Source organism: Carcharodon carcharias, chromosome 3 (genome assembly GCF_017639515.1).
Source record: "Carcharodon carcharias isolate sCarCar2 chromosome 3, sCarCar2.pri, whole genome shotgun sequence".
Taxonomy (NCBI): Eukaryota; Metazoa; Chordata; class Chondrichthyes; order Lamniformes; family Lamnidae; genus Carcharodon; species Carcharodon carcharias.
In genome coordinates, this window is record NC_054469.1 from 180522376 (window position 1) to 180545152 (window position 22777).

Here is a 22777-nt window from a genome sequence, read left to right on the forward strand (position 1 = left end):
AAGCAGCAAGTGATAGACAGAGCTAAGCGATCCCACAACTAATGGATCAGATCTAAGGTCTGTAGTCCTGCCATATTCAGTAGTGAATGGTGGTAGACAATTAAACAACTCACTGGAGGAGGAGGCTCCACAAATATCCCCATCCTCAATGATGGAGGAGCCCAGCACATCAGTGCAAAAGATAAGGCAGAAACATTTGCTATGATCTTCAGCCAGAGGTGCCAAGTGGATGATCCATCTTGGCCTCCTCCGGAGGTCCCCAGCATCACAGATGCCAGTCTTCAGCCAATTCAATTCACTGCACGTGATGTCAAGAAATGGCTGAAGGCACTGGACAATGCAAAGGCTATGGAACCTGCCAATATACAGGCAATAGTAATGAAGAGTTGTGCTCCAGAACTTGCCATTCCCCTAGTCAAGCTGTCCCAGTACAACACTGGCATCTACCTGGCTATGTGGAAAATTGCCCAGGTATGTCCTGTACACAAAGCAGAACAAATCCAACCAGGCCAATTACCACCCCATCAGCCTACTCTTGATCATCAGTAAAGTAACATCAGTAAAGTAATGGAGGGGGTCAGCAACAGTGCTATCAAGGGGCACTTGCTTAGCAATAACCTGCTCATTGACACTCAGTTTGGGTTTCGCCAGGGCCACGCAGCTCCTGACCTCATTACAGCCTTGGTTCAAACATGGACAAAAGAGCTGAACTCCCGAGGTGAGGTGAGAGTGACTGCCCTTGAGTGACTGACTGTGGCACCAAGGAGCCCTAGCAAAACTGAAGTCATTGGGAATCGGGGGGAAAACTCTCCGCTGGTTGGAGTCATACCTAGCACAAAGGAAGATGGTTGTGGTTGTTGGAAGTCAGTCATCTGAGTGCCAGGACATCACTGCAGGGGTTCCTCAGGGTAGTGTCCTCAGCCCAACCATCTTCAGCTGCTTCATCAATGACCTTCCTTCCATCATAAGGTCAGAAGTGGAGATGTTCACTGATGATTGCACAATGTTCAGTACCATTTGTGACTCCTCAGATACTGAAGCAATCCATGTCCAGATGCAGCAAGACCTGGACAATATCCAGGCTTGGGCTGACAAGTGGCATGTAACATTTGCACCACACAAGCGCCAGGAAATGACATTCTCCAACAAGAGAAAATATAACCATTGACCTTGACGTTCAATGGCACCACCATCACTGAATCCCCCCACTATCAACATCCTGGGGGGTTACCCTTGACTGGAAACTGACTGGACTAGCCTTATAAATACTGTGGCTACAAGAGCAGGTCAGTGGCTGTGAATCATGCGACAAGTACCTCACCTCCTGACTCCCCAAAGCCTGTCCACCATCTACAAGGCACAAAGTCAGGAATGTGATGGGGTACCCCCCACTTGCCTGGATGAGTGCAGCTCCCACAACACTCAAGAAACTTGACACCGTCCAAGACAAAGCAGTCCGCTTGATTGGCACCACATCTACAAACATTCACTCCCTCCACCACTGACGCACAATAGCAGCAGTGCACTGTAGGAACCTATCAAAGCTCCTCCAACAGCACCTTCCAAACCCACGACCACTACCATCTGGAAGGACAAGGGCAACAGATAGACGGGAACACCACCACCTGGAAATTCCCCTCCAAGTCACTCAACATCCTGACTTGGGAATATATCATCGTCCCTTCACTGTCACTGGGCCAAAATCCTGGCACTCCCTTCCTAAAAGCAGTGTGTGTGTACCTACACCACATGTACTGCAGCGGTTCAAGAAGGCAGCTCACCATCACCACCTCAAGGGCGATTAGGGATGGGCAATAAATGTTGGCCCAGCCAGCGAAGCCCACATCCTGTGAATGAATAAAAAAAAAACAATGAGCGCAAGATGGACAGTTCACAGGTGATTTTCTGTTTGTTTTATGTTTGGTTTATATGTCTGCTGGTGTGGACATAACACCAGTATTGGTAATGTCATTATGCATTCAATGTGAAAATAACATTAAATTTGCTTTTGTTCTGATGACCTGAATATGTTTCACCATTTTTTTCTTTCTGGTGCCATATGTAATGCTGGCCATGAGTGGCTGGATACTTTATTGCACAGGCTTTGAGTGGACTTTGGTTGCAACTGAAAGGGTCATTTCAGACATCCGGGATGGAGGCAGCAGCCCTGGCACGAGGTGGAAGCAGATCTTTGGTAGCCTAGCTGACGGAGCGTTAGATCAATGCATCCCTGGTGTCCCTGCCTCCCTGCAGGTTACTGAGGTCTGCATCCTTGTCCTCAGTGTTCTCCTCATCGTGCTCCTCTTCTGACTCACTACTGGATTCATCATCAGTGTTTTGTGCAGCTTGCTCAAGATCCTCTTCCAGTGGGTCCCCCTGTGCCAGTGCCAGATTGTGGAGAGCGCAGCATTAAACCACTGTCAGTGACGCCCGCTCTGGGGGGTATTGTAGCGCTCCTCCTGAATGGTCCGGCATTGGAAGTGAATCTTGAGAAGACCTATGGTCCTCTCTACCACCGCCCTTGTGGAGGCATGACTTGTATTGTAATGTTTCTCTGCGTCTTGTTCTTGGGTGGCAGAGAGGCATCATTAGCCACCTTTTCAATAGATAACCCTTGTCACCCAGCAGCCATCCGTCCAGTCGGGCTGGAACACTGAAGAGCCTCGGCCCCTGGGAGTGTCTCAGGATGTAAGCGTCAAAGGAGCTGCCAGGGTACCTTGCACAGACTTGCAGAATCTGCGTCTTGTGGTCACACACAATCACATATGTTTATGGAGTGGAATCTCTTCCTGTTAACAAAGGCTGACCTGCTGGAACCTTGATGGCCACATGTGTGCAGTTGATTGCACCCTGGATGCAGAGGAACCCAGCAATCACTGCAAAGACTTTGGCTCACTCAGCCTGGCTGGCCTCGTTCATACGTTTAAAAAATAAATAATCAGTATCCCACTGAACAGAGTTCTGTCACCAGCTTGACACAACTGTGGATAGTTTGGGAGGCTCCATACATATCCCCCACTGATGCCTGGAACAAGCCAGAGGCATAGAAGTTAGGGGCTGCTGTGACCTTCAGAGCCACTGGCATGGGGCGTCCACCCACACAGTCGGAGCTGAACTCGGGCCCAATCATCTGACAAGTGGAGGTCACGGTGTCCCTCAGACATATTGAGGTAGCTGCATCGCCGCCCGTAGACCCTGGCAGGAGGATAGTGGCATCCTCTGCAGCCCCTTCTGCCCTGGACTTGCTGTTGGCCCTGTGCCCCTTGTGCCTGTGCCTCTCCTCCCACAGGTCCCTCCCCTGGAAGCTGCATTGGGACACCTGGCCACCTCTCCCTTCTGTCCCTTTCTTCCCCCTCAGAGAAAGTGCCATCAGCGGAGACCACAATCCCCATTACCAGGGTAAGGAAAGGCTGCCTGTTGCCTGGAAGGGTCCACACGGTGTGAATCCTCAGGGGATCAATAAGTCCTGAAATGAAGCCTTGAAATACTAAGAATGAAACCCCGAACAGAGATGAAGCTGACACCAATGAGTAACCAGCAGCAAACTATCTCCAAAACTCCTTGCCACTCACGCTGGCAATGCTGCTGACCCTATTTATCCTGCCCTTGGATGAGGTTTAGCAAATTGCCAGTGGCCCGCCTGCCCGCTTTGCCTGCGAAGAGCGCGAAATCGCACGGACAATGTAAAATCTAGCTTAATTGCCTTTTAAATGGCCTTAACTGGCCTTGTAATTAAGAGCGAGCACGGCTCCGACTCCCGCGCACACCCGCCAATCGAAATATCACACAAGTGTGTGATGATGTCGGGATGCTCACCTGACGTCATCACATGCTATTTTATGCTCGACCTGGTCAGGCGCACTCCCGCCCACTCACCTAAAATTTCTGTCCTGTGTACTTTTATATTTCTAGCTAGCTTTCTCTCATTCTCTAATTTCTCTCTCCTTATTTTTTTAGTCATTGTTTGCTGGTTTCTAAAAACTGTCCAATCGCCTGACCTACCACTAATCTTCACATTGTTGTATGCTTTTTCTTTCAATTTAATACTATCCTTAATTTCCTTAGTTAGCTATGGATGGTATACCCTTCTCGGAGTCTTTCTTAATGGAATATATATTTGCTGAGAGTTATGAAATATCTCCTTAATTGTCTGCCACTCCTCTTTAACCTTTTTACCAGTTCATTTTAACCAACTGTGTCCTCATATCCTTGCAATTGCCTTCATTTAATTTTAAGACACTAATCTTAGAGCCACACTTTTCACCCTCAAACTGAACATTATGATCACTGTTGCATAGTGGTTCTTTTACTATGAGGTCTTTAATTAATCCTGTTTCATTGTATATTACCAGGTCTAAAATAACCTGCTCCCTGGTTGGCACTAGAACTCGGTGCCCTAAGAAATTACCCAAATAGACTCAATGAACTCATCCTCCAAGCTACCTTTGTCAATCTGATTCTTCCAATCTATATGAAATTTAAAATCACCCATGATTATTGTAGTACCTTTCTTACAAACCCCTGTTATTTCTTCTTGTACATTCTGTCCTACAGTGTTACTGCTGTTAGGGGATCTTTCTAGGTTAGGCTTCTACTACTCCCACAAAATGAATTCTTACCTTTACTAAGTTTTATCTCGATCCAAACTGATTCTACATCTTGATCTTCTGAGACGTCATCTCTCCCTACTATATTAATGTCACCCTTAATTAACAGAGCTACCCACCACCTTTTCCTAGCTTCCTGTACTTCTAAAACGTCAAGTACCCTTAGATACCTTGCCGCCACATGTCTGAAATGGCTATCAGGTCATACATATTTTTTGTGCTGTCAATTGATCCATTTTGTTATGAATGCTGCACACGTTCAGATACAGAGCCTTTAATTCTGTCCTTTTGCAAATTCTGGCCTTATCTGCTGATGCTATCTTAAATTTGTATGCTCAGTTCCTTCTCCCACACCCTGGTTGTCATTAACTATATTACTACCCTGCTCTTTTGCCTTGTACTATCTCTTTAATTTACCACATCTCCCCTCATGTGATCCCTTCCCCCAACTATTTAGTTTAAAGCTCTCTCTACCACCCTAGTTATATGACTCGTCAGAACAATGGTCCTAGCACAGCTCAAGGATACAGCACCCACTTTCCCCAGTACTGCTGCCAGTGCCCCATGAATCGAAGCCCATTTCTCCTAAGCCAATTATTCAAAATAAACTGAGTGTTACTGGCACATAACGGAATATTTTGGTGTGAAGTATGCAGTGCAGTGAATTAGACAGAGCTGTTAGACTTTGGAATTCTCTTCCACAGTGAGCAGTTGAGGCTGGGTCATTTTTGATCGGCAAGTGAGTTAACAGTCATGGGGATAAGCAGGAAATTGGAGTTAAGGCCACCATCAGATCAGCCGTGATCTTATTGAATGGCAGAGCAGGCTTGAGGGGCTGAATGTTCTACTGCTGCTCCTGTTTCTTATGATCTTATGATCAAAAAGGGAAAGAATGTAATAAAATTCAAGGAAATTGGGATGTTGCCACGTGTAATTGGTGATTAATTATTTTTCTTCTGTAAAATTAGGAATGACTGATTTTGATTAAATAGAGTTGATGGGGAGAAACAAGTTTCCATTGGTAGAAGGATTGTGAGCCGAGAACACCAATTTAAAATACAAAATCAAAAAACTGTGGATGCTGGAAATCTGAAATAAAAACCAAAAATGCTGGAAGTACTCAGCAGCTCTGACAGTATCTGTGGAGAGAGAAACAAAGTTAACATTTCAAGCCCTTCTGTGATTTAAGAATATTGGTAAAAGAACCAGAGAGAAGATGAGGAGACATTTATTTACATAGCGAGTTGTCTTGATCTAGGATGCACTGGCTGACAAGATGAGAGAAACTGATTCCTTTTTCAAAGCGGAATTGGATAGATACTTGAAAAGAGAAATTTGGAGGGATGTTGGGCAAAAGCAGGAGTGGGATTAACTGGATAGCTCTTACAAAGAGCCAGAACAGGCATGATGGGTTGAATGGCCTGCAACTGTATTCTTAGATTCTATTATTAATGTAACCAGAATCATTTATTTCACAATTTAGAGAAATTATTTTTCTGTAGCACATATACAACTGTCTACTGTTATACGTTAACTTGCACTATTGCATTCTATCAAAACTCATCAGTTTTCTGAGTGTTCTTAACTGAGACATGAGGCAAATTTTTCATTACCACCTGTCTAACCTCTAAGCATATTTGATCCAAGAACTTGCATTTACAATGGAGATTTCCACCTTACCCTCTCCACAGCTGAAATGAAGAGCATGCAAAAGAGTATAGCTAAGGTGTTGGAGGGTGAAATCAAACAAAAATCTGAGGGAAAATTTTTCAAAATCCCAGCCATTTCAAGTCTATTAATAATATTTACATAGTGTTTGGCTTAAGTTCTGACCAAGCCTAATTTGCCTTTAACAGCTATATGACATCCCTCCTTCAATGCTAAAAGGAGCCATGCATCAGACACAACAGGAAGAATTTAGAACCAAAGGATTGTATGACATACCATCTTGTATGGGGAAGGAGAAGCAAAGTGTAAGTATTTGCTGCCTATGCGCACACACAATCTATGTAAACTATTGGTTAGTGACTGGTTTAAATGTATCACTGACCTATTACAAACAATTTTGTACCAAAGTAGACCAAAATATTTTTTAAATGAAAAATTAATTACCAAGCAACTGTTAACATCTCTCTAAGTGATATAAGGATAGCTTGAATAACAAGACCTTCTGATTTTCTGTTCTGTGGGAATACACCAACTTTCATGTTCATAATTTTTCCGCAGCACAACTAAAACAGCACTTAATACATATTGGGAACTGTACAGTTATCTTGTCTTTGTTCCCATTGTTCTGTATGTATGTGTGAATGCAACACATCACTGTTCCATATTTTTTAACATTAGGTTTCATTTAAATTTCAAAATTGTTTCAGCTGTTATGCAAAGTTTGGCTGAGGACTTTTTTTGTAAACCAAGGGTTCAAAATTAGCTGGTGGCCTGAGTCCAGTAACCCTTAATACACTACACTAGACCCCTGATTGTGGAAAAATTAATAATGTTTCTGATCCTTTAAGCATGGATTTTCTGTTCACAAATAGTTTTTATCCTTTGCCTGAACATTGAGGGCTATTACAATTGAGAGAAGTTCATGTTTAGTTATTCAATAAGGATTGACTTCTCAGTTCTATCAAAGAATTAATTTTAATAATAGTTAAATAGGACAGAATATAGTGTTATAAACCTCTGCACCAAAAATGTGTGTTAAATTATTTTTGCAATTTTTTATAGGTGTATGATATTCCACCCACTTCTTGCAAGGAGGCACTTGGCAGTCATGACAGAGAAGCTACTTATGACTTCCCACCACCAATGAGACACTTCACAGATCCACTTATAAGTCAGAAATCTGAGGGGCTATATGACATCCCTCCAACTACTGTAAAGCCACCTTTAAAACTGAACTCAGTCCATCCAGCAGGTGGGATCAGTTCTCTGAAACAGTCTATTTATGATGTCCCACCAACAGTGGTTAATTCAGAGTTGGTTTCAAAAAAACAGTGTGTTTATGATATTCCACCAACCCACCAACTGACCCCTCAGAAAGACATCTATGATATTCCCCGAGGTTTTCAAAACTTTGATCGACCTACACCAGCAGTAGAGAATGCAATATATGATGTTCCACCACAGGTTTCGCAAGATGTGAAGGTGGTGCAGGATGTGACTGATGGAATGAATCGTTTGTCATTCTCTAGCACAGGTAGTACACGGAGTAACATGTCTACATCTTCAACTACGTCGAAGGAGTCTTCTATTTCAGCCTCACCACTGCCAGAGAAGAAGTTACTGCTAGACCTAGACTCTGCCTTTGAGAGACTGACTCATCTGCAGCATAATGTGGATACATCAATAAAGGAACTCGTGGCTTTTGTCATTCCTAATTGGCGATCATATGAAGTAATGGAGAAAAACCTCAATGAAATACATGCCAGCGTTGACAAAGTAAAACACTCATTAATGGGATTCCTTGGATTTGCCCAGGGAGCCGTCGTGAATGCGTCGCATTTATCAGATATCAGTCTTCACAACAAACTAAGAAAGCAGCTGCAGCGTTTGGATGACTCTTACCAGATCTTAGTCCAGACCAGCCAGGCGCTGGATAACAATAACTGGTCCTTGAACATCTTGGTGGTAAACAGGTCTCATAATAAATGCGATGATTTAGACCGTTTTGTTATGGTGATAAAGACTATACCAGACGATGTTAAGCAGTTAGCATCTTCTATAAGCGCAAATGCAGAACAATTATTCAAACAAGGTGTTGGAACTACAAACCTAGAGACTGTGCATGAAATAAACCAGTTGACTGTTGGTGACAACAGTCTTACAAACTGTAATCAGCCCCAATCACAAGGAGATAAGACACTGATTCAGATAAGACCTTTGCATAGCCCACCACAGTTGGACCACCAAGATCATATTAAAAGTAAAGAAACCATAGATAAAAGTTGGATGGAAGACTATGATTATGTCCATTTGCAGGTTTGTATTATTTCTGACCTTTTTGAATTGAACTGAGCCTTTGGCCTGGATGGATTGCCTCCACGCATTTTAAGAGAATCTAGGGAAGCGATAACCAAACCATTACAGCGCATATTTAATAATTCATTATAAGAAGGTGCAGTGCCAGAGGACTGGCAGATAGCTAATATAATTCCTATTTTTACGGAGGAGAATAGAACATGCCCAGGGAATTATAGACCAGTCAACTTTTATATTGGTCGTAGGATAAGTAATGGAATCCCTACTAAAGAAGTGAATAGGAGAACATCTAGAAAAGAAAGATGTAATAATGAATGCTCAGCATGAATTTCAAAAGGAAAAATCTTGTTTGACCAAATTTATTGAATTTTTTGATGAGGTGACAGTAGATGTAATTTATCTGGATTTTCAAAAGGCCCAATAACAGATTACTGAATAAGGGCAAGAGTCAGGAGACCAGTGGCAGAATGAATTGCTAGTTGGTTTCAAAATGGAAAGCAGAGAGTGGGAATAACAGATAGTTATTCAGGGTAGCAGAAGGTGGGAAGTGGCCTTGCACAAGGATCAGGGGTGAGATCACTACTGTTCACAATTTATATTCTTATTTGGATTTTGGAATCAGAAGCACAATTTTCTGGTGACACCAAATTTTGGGGGGATGGTGGGGAAGATAGTTAATACTGAGGAGGACTGCAACAAATACCAGGAAGATATTAATAAACTTGCGAATGGACAATTAATTGGCAAATGAAGTTCCACACAGATAAATGTGAGGTAGTACATTTCGGTAGGAAGAATGGGGAGATCACTTACGAATTGCAAGGTGCAAGTCTAGGTGGGGTAGAGGAACAATGGGATATTGCAATATAATAAATATACCAATCACTAAAAGTTGCATTATATGTTAACAAGGCCATTTAAAAAAAACAAGGACCAAGCTTTATTTCTAGAAGGATAGAATTGAAAAGTAGGGAGACCGTGCTGAATCTGTATTGAACGTGGGTTAGACCATACTTAGAGCACTGCATACGGTTCTGGTCACTATATGATAAAAAGGATGTGAAGGCACTGGACATGGTGCAAAGATGACTTACATGGATGATACCAGAAATGCGTAGGTTTACATATCCGGAAAGAACGAACATGCTAAGTCTCTCCTCTTGAAAGAAGGAGGTTGAGGGGTGCTCTAATTGAAGCTTTTAAAATGATGAAAGGTTTTGGTAGAGTGGATATTGAGGGAATGTTTCCACTTGTAAGATAGAACATAACAAAAGGCATGAATTTAAGATATTCACCGATAAACCTAATAGAGTATTCAGAAGAAACTTCTTAACCCAAAGAGTGGTGAGAATGTGGAACTCTCTACCACAGGGAGTAGTTGAGTATAGATGCAGTTTATGGGAAGCTAGACAAGCACATGAGGAAAAAGGGAATAATGGGTTTCATGATGATTTATATGAGGAATGATGGAGGTGGCGGGAGGATCAAGTGGAACATAAACACCAGCATGAACTGGTTGGGCAGAATGGCTTGTGTCTGTGCCTAATATCCTATGTATTTCCCTCTTTTCATTTTTTAAATTAAGAAATGCATGAAAAGCAATTTCATAGCCTTTTGTAATTCCCCCAGTCTTTCTACTGTGATGAAAGCATTTGGTAGTGAACGTTTTTCAGCATTGTTATTTAAAGTTTTTTATTACCCTTTTAATGCTTTCAATTGGCTTGACATGTAGAGAAATTGATATTTTTCCTTCTCAACTGAAATATGAGGGGTAGTTCTAACATCTGGCACCTCTTCTGAGAGTATTCGAAAATCGTGAATGTGCAGACTGCGAATTTCCAATTGATGAAAAATCGCAATGTGAGAGATTTTTGATAACTTGTTCGTGTTTGCTTACTTTGTTTTTAAACTTTGAAGGGGAAAGACGAATTCGAGAGGCAACAAAGAGAACTCCTGGAAAAAGAAAATATTGTCAAGCAGAACAAAGTGCAACTGGAGCAACACCAAGTATGTTTTGTTGTGTGCGCACGTTTTCTTCAGTTAGTAACCTGAAAGACTTTATTAGGTCAATAAGAATTTTAACTCACTTCGAACACTCTTCAGGTGGCTATGTGAAGGCTGAATCATTTTGATTAACAGTGACTGCCATTTAACAGATATTTTAAATATATGATGACTTTGATAAGATACGAGCATGAATATATAAAAGGCTGGTATGATAATATTAGACAGCAAAATGTGTAACCATTAATTTTCCATAGCTGCTTGGTTCTACTGAGACACTCAAGTAATTTTGGAAGGGATTCTCTTCTCCAGATGAAATTTGACTTTCTGTCCTCAACACTCAGTTCGTATCTCCAATAAAAGTGTTGGTTGAAAATGAGATTCAGGCTTGGGTTATCTAGCTATAATCAGATTCATGGCCCTGTGATTATAAAACTTGTCTACTCTGGAAGCATTTAGTAGTGAACATTTTTCAGCATTGTTATTGTAAGTTATATTGTCCTTTAATGCATTCAGTGGCCGGCTTCACTTGTACAGAAATGTAATGAACATTTTCCCTACTCAACTGAAATAAAAGAGACAGTTCTATGCTCTGGCACTCTTCATGTGAGTGTGTGTTAATTTTAACAGAATGGAAAAATATTCTGTCATCAGTTTTAACATGTCAGTATATTTCCTTTCCTTTTTCTTGTACATTAAAAACACATCCATATTAATTCATTAGAAGTGATTATATCTAATTGCAGTCACTGTTATCCAGCAGTAAAGGGTACTTTAGGTTTGATGTGAGTAAATCTCAGTTTTTGGTTTGGGAGGAGGATGGAACAAGTTTATTTTTGTAATGCTGGGTTTTGGATGAACGTTTTTCACTTGTGAAATTTAGAAATTACAAACTTTGGGAGCAGGACAAATAATTATGTTCATGTTAGTTTTAATTGATTTTTTAAAATTGATTTCATTTTCTGATTTAGTTAAGCCAGTTTCAAGAACTGGAGAAAGAAGTCACAAAACCAGTGGAAAATGACCTCTCAAACTGGAAAGCACCACAGCACATTCCTCAAAAGAGCAGCAATCTCAGTTCTCAAGATAAGCAGCTTCTCTTCTTCTACTCTGAACAATGTGAGACTCATTTTGTAACACTTCTGAATGCCATTGACGCCTTCTTCAGTTCTATCAGTGGTGGGCAGCCACCCAGAATCTTTGTGGCTCATAGCAAATTCATTATCCTCAGTGCTCACAAACTTGTATTTATCGGGGACACGTTATCAAGACAAGCTATGGCCCAGGATGTTCGGAATAAAGTATTAAACTATAGTAATCTGCTTTGTGAACTTCTTAAAAGTATCGTCATGGCAACCAAGACAGCTGCTTTACAATATCCCAGCATAGCAGCAGTGCAGGAGATGGTGGACAAGGTCACAGAACTATCCTATCATTCTCATCAGTTTAAAGTCCTGCTGCTGCACTTGGCGTCTTTATGAAGAGACATTATTTTTAAATTCTGAATAAGTAAAGGTATTCTTTAAAGAAACAATATATTGTATAATAAGGACATGCTCATTGAATGTTCTGTTTTTATGTAGAATGTTTTTTATATCTCTATGTATTTTTGCTATATTTCCCGTGCTCAATGCTTCACTGAAACAATTTGCATTTTTCAGATGCATATGATGCTAGAGTATCTAGATTTTAATGTTCCCTAAAGTACTCTGAATCATACTGTGCACCAAGTATAATCACACTTTGAGTAATAAACTCATTGTTAGCTATTTACCATTTAACACTGCACTGTGAAGCGCCTTTTGTATCATGTGCATTTTTAGCAACTTCACATTTCAGTAGCAGTCAAACCCAAAGTTGTGGCTTTGTTTATAACTGTACATATTTATTGCAGCATTAAATGAATGAATGCAGAGAAAAAAAACTAGCACTAAAAGAGATTTTCTCCTGTACCAGATGAAAGAGACAGTGGTTGTTAATGAGGTTGTTAATCAGAAGAATGTTTTGACTCTTCTGTACTTCAGAAATGACAGTGTTGGCCATTCATTAAACCAGTAGCAATGTACAGGACTGGTTCCACAATTCCGTTGAATTCCCAGAGAGCACATTGAAGATGCACTGTGATCATTTTGTGCCAGTCAGAATTGATTGAAAGAAAATCCATGGCTGCATATCAGTCACAGGCTCCCTGTGAGTGCGACTCCCCACTGCCAACATGAACTATAGAACGATCAAATATATTTCTAATTTACATTTTCATGCTGTCACCTGAGGAATATTTGGAAATTTGGGTGTCTTGCCCACATTTTTATTATCATTATATCAGCAGAAGTGCAAACTGGAGAACTATATTGGCCTTGAGAAGCAACATGAAATCCCAATCACTCTGCATAATGTTATGAAGCAGAGAAATCATTTTTCTACTAAACCTTTGAATTTTAGTTTGTATATTTTTAACTGGTACTGTACATTTCTTTTTACTATTTTAATTATCCTTGCCATATTCCCTTTATTTATTCTGCCCTTAACATTGTCAGATGAAACTGTATTCACTACTTAGAGCACCCTACAAATATCTATGCTAATTATCAAATGAGTGATGGTTCAAGGATGTTGAACAGGAGTCAATGAGTACAGTTTAACAAAGGTGTCCAAAAATGCTGCCCCTATACCCTCGAAGCCTAGGTGACACACTTCTAATTTTAAATTTCTTATTTGCTGGTTTGTCCTATTTGAATGTTGTAGCCAGCAGTTTGGAAAGTACAGTTCTTAACATTTTTTGATTAAATCTTAAATCAGAGCATATGATTTTTTAGGATCAACAACTTTATAATTGCAAGTTAAGATAAATTATATTGATGGACACCCATATGACCCACAGGACAAAGACTGGACACCACTACTCTCCTAAATAGAGTAGTTTTCCATGATGGAATCATACAAAGACTATACCACCTGTTGGCTCCATATTGATAATCTGAATATCAATGGTCTTGTGCCCATAAATCTTCCCCACTGATTGCATACTTTATTTGTCATATTAATTGTCAGGATGTGGACTGTCATTTATTGCCCATCCCTAGTTACCCTTGGGAAGCTGGTGGTAAGTGCCTTCTTGAACCATTACAATCTGTATGGTACTTCCACAACCCCAAATCCAGAATTTTGAAAAGTGATACATCTGATGGCAGATATAATCCATTTGTTATGAAATGTGTTATGTTGTTACATTAAGGTGCATAGTGTAATGTGCAGGAAATCTGTGTGTAGCTAACTACATATAGAAAAAAAGCCATGTCAGAATCCAAGTAGTGCCATTTATCATCTGTCATTAAGTTTGTAGAATTTTGATTTATTCACAACAGATTGCATTGCTTTATGAATGAAAACATGGTTCATTCATATTTTTTAAGTCTTATAATTGTGTGGTTATATGACAACTGAAATCCATAAGGAGAACGTGCAGTAAGAAGGTAACGTTCAGACTCTGTTGTAATCTATGTCTAACATTGCCGGAACTGGAAATGTACTTTAATTAAACTTTTCTGAATGTTACATAGAGCATTCAGCCACGTTATTCTGTAAAAAAAAATTTAAATATATCGACTGAAAAAAATTAAATGTTTTTGATATGGTTTTAGAAAATGGTTGTTTTATTTTTCACAACCTATTGATTCATTAAAATGAGAAGTAATACCTGACCAAAACTATTCTATTTTGTTTAATCCTAATTTTTTTATTAAATAGAATGTGGTGAGTAAATTCGACTGCCCACTGGCATTGCCTACCTCCAACATACACATGAAAGTATCAGCAGCATGCTGGTGCTTCTCCAAAGTTCCCCACCAGTGGATGAGGCTGCCCCTAGCTAGGATGCACTTGGGAAAATTATTTTCCCCTCCATCCCAACCTGCTACCCACCTACCCCTCCCAATCCCAACCATGGCCTGGTACTTCTTTATGTGTAAAATGTGTTGCTTCTCATTAGATGTGAGTGAAATAGGCAATATGATGATTTGCTTTTAAAATCAAAGCTGAGAGCAGTGAAACAGGCATGAGAATGTAGCCAACGTCCTGCTAATGCTTCTATTGATTTGAAATAGTGGACTTATTGGGTTACAGGAGAGATTTGCTTATTAAGAAAGGAAACCTTTCCTTAAAAGGATGTGTTATTTCACCCAAAATGAAGACAGTTGGCAGCTTTTGAGCCTACATTATGAATGAGTACAAGGCTAATTCTCATGAGGTGCCTCTCTTTGCGAAGACCATTTGAGAGACGTAGCCACAAACAGATCGTTGTGGTAGTGTCTTGGGAAGGTATTGGAATGCAGCCAGCACAAGTCAATGCCCTCAGGAACAGAAGGAAAAGCACTGTAAACACATGGACATAAACCTGTTGATGAGGCTGCACATATATCCAGTACTTTATTGGTACCTCAGGGTGTTAAGTAACATACATTAATCCATAACTATACTATGATTTGTATTGTTAAAACATAATGTGCATTATACTGCAGCATAGACCATAATCTTTACATTACCCCATTATACATTTGAATCTGTACCCTATTCCATATTAAAGCAAAATATGTCATAACACTGTGCTATAATCTGCACAATGTTCATTGCAAGGCATAAACCACACAGTGCAGTGTCTGTAATACCATAATGATTAATGCATATGTGAAATAATCATCTGAAATACTGTAAAATAATTTATAACCTCTTCTATAATCCACATTGATTCATAATCTCCACAATAATCTATATTTACTACATAATCTGTCCTGTTACTTTAATATAATTTATATTGAACTATAAAATAATTCATACTGACCACAGCACATGGTTTGTACCATTAATCACAATCTGAGCCATAATACATACCATTCAATAAGTTGTACCAAAGTGCCTGGTCCTGGACTATAGCAAGACACTGCTTATAGTACACTATGAATCATGAAGTATGGTTTAAATTTGGGGAATAGTGTAAATATTTGAAATCCACACCTTATATATAATCTCTACGAAAATCCATACTATGCCACAGTCACACTGCTGCATGAACTACACTATTCTAAAAAAACTTTAAACAGTATCACAATCCATTACTTATATCATAATCTGTACAATAATCCATACTGTTTATTAAATGTCAGCCATACTAATAATCTGAGAAGAGAAAAAAAAACAGAAACACAGCTGTGAGGGCAAATTTGAATAACACTCAAGGAAAGGGCAAGAGAGTGGTTAGGAGTTATTTTTTCTGAGTTGGGCAACATGTAGGTACTTCCTTACGTGGGGAAGTGTGTGTTCATTATTTTGTATTACTACATGGACAAGTTGTACTGATCAAGTTAAATGAGTGGGGTCATAACTGGTGCTCTCCATGTTTGTGAGTTGTAAAATAAAGCATCTTAACTATTCCTGTCTGGACTTATCCTACCAGGTGTTTTCTTGGCCTTCCTTCAAAAAAGGAAGGAATGATTGGGGCATATGCAAAGGACATGAATATCCAATTTCAATCACAAGGAGATATCAGGTAGACTTTAGTTGCCCTGATGCAGGTCCCAATGATGGAACCGGAACTGGAAGCAGGTAGCATTACTACTGACGACGGGAATGGTTGGCCAACCATGATTTGGTAACAGTCAGCCAATAAATGCAGTAGAGTCACAGGGCCCGGCCAATTATGTGGCAGGGGCTGGAAGGAAGTCTATTATTCCACCATCAGTTGATGGATTCAGAGGTCTGGGTGCTATTTTAAACAGCATCTGGACCTGCCTGCAGTGTCTACAGGCCAGCTGCATTGGTGTTGCAGAGGAAGAGAGGAATTCCACTCCTAAACAGACCTCCAGACTTGATCTCTTTTTGAGCTGAAATCCAAGCTCATTCTCCAGACCTCTAGTGTCAACCTTCTCTTCTTCAGCTGATCCCCTAGCCCATTGCCGAGATCTCCAGCCTCATCAGCGCATACTGATCTGTGATCAGCATTGGGAAAGAAATGTCCAACTGGCACACAACTCGGAGCAAAGGGTCCAGCAATACTTCCCTGCAGGTTGTTCTCAGGGTTCTCCAGGAATGGCAGGTGATGCGTAACCAAGGAAGCCTGGATGGATATTGTAACTCTTTCTGAGTGGATGGATATTGTAGTGGAGGTTAGCAGTCGTGGGGGTCAACAAGTGCATCTGGGTTGAATGCAGTGTCATGTTCAGTACTGGCATGAAGATATAATGATCTTTTAAAGTTATATCTTAAAAAGAAATTAAACGCAATAAGGCTGCAAATGGATGGGTGCCCGAAGTTCACCTGACTTCTTTTGTGGGTTACAAAATGTCCGTTTCCAGAGGACAAAGGACCCATCCAGACTGTTGTTGACTCAATGTCAATTTTCTGAGTAGGCATTTAAAAGGGTAATTTAAATAGAATGGGTCATTCAGTTACAAAGCCATGGCTGTCTCAAAACTCTCAAAGTGTGAAAGGCGACGGTACAGGATGCACATCATCCCAAACCACTACCATTTTTTTGGAAGGAGGACTTTGGGCTTATAAGTGGTCACATGATTAAGACATCTGTTCTTTTAAAAATAACAGTAGAAGCTATTCAGATCAGAAACACCGTGAGAGACACCATGAGAAAAAAGCCATCAAAACAGCTATAATCCAACTACACAGCCAAGGTAAAACAGCTATTCCTTGAAAGTGGATGAAGGACTCTCCTCCAACCTGTTCCACTTTCAAGTTCACCTGAGAGCTGACATCCTGACAATTCAACTACAAGAAACCTTGCAGCTTACTGAGAATTCTCTGCTTTACAAAACTTCCACTCCAGCTAAAGCATCAATTTATCTAAGAAATTACAAGCCTGCTATGAAAGAGACTCAAATAATACCAGATAGTAACTATATTGTTTTTTTCTCTTCATTGTATCTAATCTTTATATATATGATAGAGTGTGTGGGATGTCACATTTAAACCTCTGGGGCAAGTGTGTGTTAATAAATAATCCTCTTTGTTTTTTAATTCACAAAAGCTTGCTGCTGGATTTTATTTAAATTGGGGCAAACCACTCTGAGGGTAATAAAACACACTAAGCTCACACATAAACATACTTTGATCATGGGCAATAGAAAAACACATAAATACTTGACAGTAAAAAGGCGGGTCAATGATCTCCTCTGCACCACCAGACTAAGCATAACAGAATGGTTAGTGTGCTGTGGCTCTCATGAGAGCAACAATCAATGGGTTTCAGTGAGAGGAAGGACCAGGCAAGCAGGCCAAAGAAGTGTAAGCCCCAGAAGCAGGTGTATCATGAGACTTGGATGCATGTGGGCTAGAGGTTACAGGCTCTTCCTTCCATCATTGTACGAGCGCCATCTGTTAAAGGAATGCATGCTGATAAAGGTGCTGGTTGTTCATTGAGTGAAGATTAATTCTCCCCTTCTGTCTGCAGAAGAAAATAGCTCAGAACAGCACAGAACAGGCAAAACCAGGTTGAGGAGTGGCAGACACCTACAGAGGAAGAGACAATGGAAATGGCTGGAGAACAGGGCAGCTGTACAATCGCAGACTGTGAAGCAGGAGTGCAGAGAGAAGAGAGTGAAGTGGCAGAGAGTTTGCTGTTGACCACTGGGTAGAAAGGAGACATGCATCAGAGAGGGATGGGAAGAGGGACTGATTCTTTGTGTTCACCAATGAGAGCCCTCACATTCCGGAGGGATGGCCTGCTCCATCATCCAGGATCCTGCAGTCCATGAGAAGGAGGGCATAAAAACCTCAGAGGGTGCAATGTCACATCTTTCCCCCACACCCTCCACCAGCACAGGGACATTCATGTTTAAACAATCGGTGGAACAGCTGGTGGAGTCTGTGACAGTCGATGGTAGTTGACAGTTTGAGGCCTTTAGTGTTCAGGTCCATGCTGAGCCCAAAGCTGATGATTGGCCTCTGCTGATGGCCACACAAAACCTCCTGGAGATGCAGTGGCGGCAGGAGAACACCTGGTGGAGATGCCAGAAGCTATGCACAGCCATGTATGGACAGTGAGCACTTGACTTCCTCCATGGCGAGGTTGGCGAACTTCATTGACACCATGAAACCAATTTTTTGCCTTCTCGCCATATTATCCACTCAACCTGCTAAACACTCAACGCCAGCAGGCATGGAAAATTCCACCCATTGTGCCAGTGGTAGAGGGAATGAATGTTTAACGTGGTGGATGGGTTTCTGATCAAGCAGGGTCTTTTGCCCTGAGAGGTGTTGAATTTCTTGAGGGTTGGAGCTGCACTCATCCAGGCAAGTGGAGAATGTTCATCACAGTCCTGACTTTTGCCATGTAGGTGGTAGAGAGGTTTAGGGAGATTCAGGAGATGGGTTACTGACTGTAGAATCATAGAATACATAACCTTTGACCTGCTGTTGGAGCCAGTGTATTTATGTGGCTGATCAATGGTGACCAGCTAGATGTTTGACAGTGGGGAATTCGATGATGGTAATGTTATTGAATGCCAGGAGGTGGTTAGACTCTCTTTTTGGAGATGGTCATTGCCTGGCACTTGTGTGGCAGGAATGTTACTTACCACTTACCAGTCCAAGTCTGAAGGTTATCCAGGTCTTTATGATGAAGCAGCTGAAGATTGTTGGGCCTAGGACACTGCCCTGAAGAACACTTGTGGTGAAGTCCTGGGACTGAGATGACTGGCCTCCAATAGCCATAACTCTCTTCCTGTGTGCTAGGTATGACTCCAGCTGCTGAAGGGTTTTCTCTTGATTCCCATTGACTTCAGTTTTACTCAGACTAGTTGATGAGTCACGTGGTCAAATGCTGCCTTGATGTTAAGGGCAATCATGCTTACCTCACCTCTAGAATTCAGCTCTTTTGGCCTAAGGCTGTAAAGATTTCTGGAAATAAGCAACCCTGGCAGAATCCAAACTGAGCATCAGTGAGCAGTTTATTGCTGAATAAGTGCTGCTTGAAAGCACTGTCAGCTACACCTTCCATCACTTTGCTGATGATTGAGATTAGATTGTTGGGGCGTTAACTAGCTGGATTGGATTTGTCCCGCTTTTTGTAGACAGGACATACCTAAACAATTTTCCACATTGTTGGGTAGATCTCTGTGTTGCAGCTGGACTGGAAAAGCTTGAATAGGAGCCCAGCTACTTCTGGAGCACAAGTCTTCAATACTGCAGCTGGAATGTTGTCAGGACCCATAGCCTTTGTTGTATCCAGATTCGTGTGTTTGAAGACTGACCTCCATGATGTTTGGGACCTCAAGAGAGGAGAAATGGCATGATTTTGCAAAAAATATATGAGCAGATAAATCTCAAGTGTCCATCTGCACAAATTAATGAAATAAATAGTAGAATAAAATATAAAAGCAAGAAGACCGTTCCAGAATTTTATGAACTATTGGTTTAGCCTCAGCTGGAGTATTATGGACAATTCTGGGTCCCACATTTCAGGAAAGATGTAAAGGTCTTAGAAAGGGTATAGAGGAGGTTTACCCAATGTTATCAGGGATGAGGGAAAAGAGGGATGTGGGACTAAGCATGATCATTCTTACAAGAGCCAGAATGGCATGATGGGGTGAGGTCGTCTCTTTCTGGGCTGTGAGTTTCTATGGGCTGAATAACACGCTCTGAAAATGGGACTGTCCTGCGCCCAAGGAAGCGTATTATCCGGCATGATGATGCTGGATCGTGTTCCTGATGTTATCATGCTAAAAAGCAATAATACAGTTAGCGGGCAGCCCTAGGAATTGAGTGCCCGCCCACCATAATCAAATATTCAATTATTAGTTACTGCAGCTAATTATCAGTCCAATCGACTGCAATAATACATGCTGAATGCAATAATACGTTCAGAGTGCAGGAAAAATGTCAGTTGGGGATTTCGTTTTCTTCCATGGTTGCATGTCAGGGGGGGCTTAAAGGCAGTAGTTGGGTTCTCTGTTTAACTTCAGCAGACTAGACCGCTGTGATAAAAGCAAAATACTGTGAATGCTGGAAACCTGAAATAAAAACAGAAAATGCTGGATAAGTTATTCTTTGACGGTGTGTATTCAGTGTAATCCATTAGTGTTTTAAACATGAATGTTGCCTGTACACTTGTGCACTTAGTGCCTCATCTGCATTCCAGCCTGTGTGGTTTGAGCAACATGGGAATAGTGGTCTCTGTGGGAGACACATCTTCCAGGGAGGAGGAGGAGAAGGAAATTGAGGAGGACAGGGAGAAATCCGAATGGTCATGGGCAGGAAGTATTGGAGGCACATGAGGGCAGCAGACCTATACAGGCAGGATGCTGCAACCACGGAGGTGTAGAACAAGGTCTTATGATCTCAGTGGAGTTACCTTCAAATGTCTGAGAAGTGCCAGAGGAAACTCAGGCTGTCAAGAAGCACAGTGACCTCTATGTGAGATGCTGGCTGGGGACATTGCTTCCAACTTCATGGGTGACCATCCAAGGCCAGTTACCATGCAGATCGCTGTGGCACTGAATTGTTTGCAACTGGATCCTTTCAGGCCGTGTGTGGAGACCTCAGTGGAATAACGCAGCTGTTGTCCACCACAGCATTAAGTTTTTTACTGATGTGATGTTCCAAAGGGCAGATCAGTGTATTGCGTTCTCCATGGACTGCCACAGTCAATTTGAATGACTCAGAAGCTTTGTAAAGATGGCAGGTTTCCTCAGGGTCCAGGGTGATAGACTGCGCACACGTCACTATAAAGGCCAGCCCCGCACATTTATAAACAGGAAGGGCTATCACTCCTTAAATGTGCAGTTAGCATGTGACCACCAGTGAAGAGTTGTGCAAGCTTGTTCTAGGTTCCCAGGCAGCAGCCACAGCTCTTACATTCCCAGGAACTCTCAGGTGCCACATATGTTTAATGGACTTGATGCTTTGGATGGTTGGCTTCTGGGTGAAAAGGGTTACCCTTTGAAGAAGTGTTCATGACACCAGTGAGGGTTCCAAGGACAAACACAGAGAGGAGATAAATGACAGCCACAGCACAATCAGGGCCATCAGTGAGCAGACAGTTGGGGTCCTAAATATGAGGTTCCGGTGCCTGCCAGATCAGGAGGAACACTGCAGTATGCTCCATCCAGCGTGTCATTGATGGTCATTGTGCACTGCATTCTGCACAACCCTGCACTTCAGAGAGGTGATGCCCTGCAGGGAGACGATCCACAAGAAAGCAGTCAATCCTACATACGAACATATGAACATACAAATTCAGAGCAGGAGTGGACCACTCGGCCCCTTGAGCCTGCTCCACCATTCAATAAGATCATGGCTGATCTGAATGTAACCTCAACCCCACATTCCTGCCTACCTCAATAACTTTTCATCCCCATGTTAATCAAGAATCTATCTAGCTCTGCCTTAAAAATATTTAAAGACTCTGCTTCCACTGCTTTTTTGTCTTTGAGTTCCAGTGACTCATTGCCCTCTGAGAGAAAAAATTCTCCTCATTTCTGTCTTAAATGAGTGACCCCTTATTTTTAAACAGTGACTCCTAGTTCTAGATTCTCCCACATGAGAAACATCCTCTTCACATCCACAATGTCAAGACCTCGCAGGATCTTAAAGGTTCCAATTAAATCGCCCCTTACTCTTCTAAATTCCAGTGGACAGAAGCCTAATCTGCCTTGCCTTTCCTTATAGGACAACCTGTCCATTCCTGGTATTAGACCAGTAAACCTTGTCCAAACTGCTTCTAATGCATTTATATATTTTTTTAAATAAGGAGACCAGTACTGTACACAATACTCCAGATGTGGTCTCACCAATGCCCTGTAAAACTGGAGTATAACCTCCTTACTTTTGTATTCAATTTCCCTCACAATAAATGATAACATTCTATTAGCTTTCCTAATTACTGCAGTACTTGCATATTAGCCTTTTGTGATGCATGCAGTAGGACATCCAGACCTCTCTGAATCTCAGAGCTCTGCAATCTCTCACCATTTAGATAATAAGCTTCTTTTTTATTTTTCCTGCCAATGTGAATGATTCCACATTATACTCCATTTGCCAGATATTTGCCCACTAACTTAACCTATCTATGTCACTTCGTAGCCTTCCTATGTCCTCTTCACAATTTACTTTCCTATCTACCTTTGTGTCATCAGCAAATTTAGCAACAATTCTTTTGGCCCCTTCATCCAATTAAC

At 41.3% G+C, this 22777-nt stretch overlaps 1 protein-coding gene across 1 annotated transcript in view; it reads left to right on the forward strand.

The window, feature by feature from the left end:
* The window catches only part of nedd9 (neural precursor cell expressed, developmentally down-regulated 9), an 80651-nt gene extending 66416 nt beyond the window's left edge, over window positions 1-14235 (forward strand). Inside the window, exons 4-7 of the mRNA XM_041184359.1 lie at window positions 6464-6580; window positions 7338-8591; window positions 10509-10598; window positions 11567-14235. Coding sequence (XP_041040293.1) covers window positions 6464-6580; window positions 7338-8591; window positions 10509-10598; window positions 11567-12076 — 1971 coding nt within the window. The 3' untranslated portion in view covers window positions 12077-14235. The remainder of the gene's footprint in view (window positions 1-6463; window positions 6581-7337; window positions 8592-10508; window positions 10599-11566) is intronic.
* The last annotated feature ends 8542 nt before the right edge of the window (window positions 14236-22777 follow it).